The sequence below is a fragment of the Stegastes partitus genome, unplaced genomic scaffold (genome assembly GCF_000690725.1).
Source record: "Stegastes partitus isolate 25-593 unplaced genomic scaffold, Stegastes_partitus-1.0.2 Scaffold2576, whole genome shotgun sequence".
Classification (NCBI taxonomy): Eukaryota; Metazoa; Chordata; class Actinopteri; family Pomacentridae; genus Stegastes; species Stegastes partitus.
This window is the reverse complement of record NW_007580307.1, coordinates 1,616-2,996: the sequence shown is the minus strand read 5'-3', so window position 1 is coordinate 2,996 and position 1,381 is coordinate 1,616. Positions and strand designations below refer to the sequence as shown.

The window sequence follows — 1,381 nt, the reverse complement described above, 5'->3', positions numbered from 1 at the left end:
CTTTTCACATTTCAGCTCACTGTGGGCTCATTTTTCTTCACAATATAAAGTCCTGCGCCTCTACGGAAACAGAACAACCACTTGTGAATGTCCTCTGTGTGACACAGCTATAGTGTCATAGCTCATGAAAGCCTGGACATCTTCAACAAGTGCCTACTGGTGTTGCTAGTACTGGGGAAAGTGAGGGCTTCACACACGACAGATATTATTTTGCTACCTACATTTTCAATTAGTTTCTTATGGAATGCCTGAGTGGCCAAAAACCCCCCAAAAAACTGCAGTAACGAGTTCTTTATGAATTGCATTGATCTTTAAATGCAGCCGGCTGCCAGATGGGAGCTCAGGGACCGTCAACAAATCACCACGGTGAACGGAAATGCCATCTGTTCATAACCTCCGTACAAGACGAATCAGGGTCAGGTACCATCCACACAATAAAGTATCACGACTCACCAACATTTATGGAGAGTTTGTGGAAGAACTGCTGGTTGTGTTGTTGATCACGGCTTTCTGCTCCACACCAGTAAGTCCCGGTGTCGTTTGCTGTTACTTCTCTGACTGTTATGGTGATATTTTTTTCTGTTGTGTCGTCTGTCATGGAAAACCTTTCATTCAAATCAGGCTCTGTGGTGCTTGCTAGACGTTCACACCTATATGGATCTTCTCCCTTACAGATGAATTTTGTACAGTTGATGTCACAATCAGCTCTCTTGTAACCACACCAGTATGTGAAGTTCGTTCCAATAGTTGGGGATCGTGTGGAGAAACTAATTCCTGTAGAAAAAATGTTGGACAATAAACTTTAGTCATGCCTTAACATATGATTTATTAATGATAAAATTTAAGAGGTTAATGGACTGCACTTATATGGCGCTTTTCTATCTTAGCGGCACTCAAAGTGCTTTAATTTAATTTAAACAATTTAATTTAAGAAGTTAAAGATGTGAACTACTCACGTTTAACCTCCAGTTGTATTTTTGTGAGTAACACTGTCTGTATGTGCTTTTCATCTCTTGACTGAACTCCACACCAGTAAACACCAGCATCTTGTGGGGACACATTACTGATGGACACACCGAAACCACTTTCTGTGTCTGTGATGCTGAATCTCCCGTCTGATATCAGAGAGGAGTTGTTTGATAAAAAATCCTCACAGATGTAATCCTTGTCTTTGCAGAAAAACTTTGGCTTTTGTTTGTTTCCTGAATGATCACATGTGATGGTGGTTTCAATTCCTCTGTATGTATTTTGAAGTCGGGTTTTCGGGCATTTTTTATCCTCTGTAAATAAAGCAGACAGATAAAACATTCTTAATAAAACATTGTAACACTGTGCTAACACATGATTGTAATGCGTACTGTCACACTTGTTCAGTAAAGTA

The 1,381-nt window shown here is 40.0% G+C and overlaps 2 protein-coding genes across 2 annotated transcripts in view; one reads left to right on the top strand and one right to left on the bottom strand.

The window, feature by feature from the left end:
• LOC103375390 (cullin-associated NEDD8-dissociated protein 1-like) overlaps positions 1-393 on the top strand; it is a 52,546-nt gene extending 52,153 nt beyond the window's left edge. The window contains exon 19 of the mRNA XM_008305653.1: positions 322-393. Within this exon, the coding sequence (XP_008303875.1) occupies positions 322-393 (72 nt within the window). The remainder of the gene's footprint in view (positions 1-321) is intronic.
• LOC103375388 (polymeric immunoglobulin receptor-like) overlaps positions 359-1,381 on the bottom strand; it is a 2,054-nt gene continuing 1,031 nt past the window's right edge. Inside the window, exons 2-3 of the mRNA XM_008305651.1 lie at positions 957-1,280; positions 359-774 (exon numbers count right to left, since the gene is read on the bottom strand). Of these exons, the coding sequence (XP_008303873.1) occupies positions 443-774; positions 957-1,280 (656 nt within the window). The 3' untranslated portion in view covers positions 359-442. The remainder of the gene's footprint in view (positions 775-956; positions 1,281-1,381) is intronic.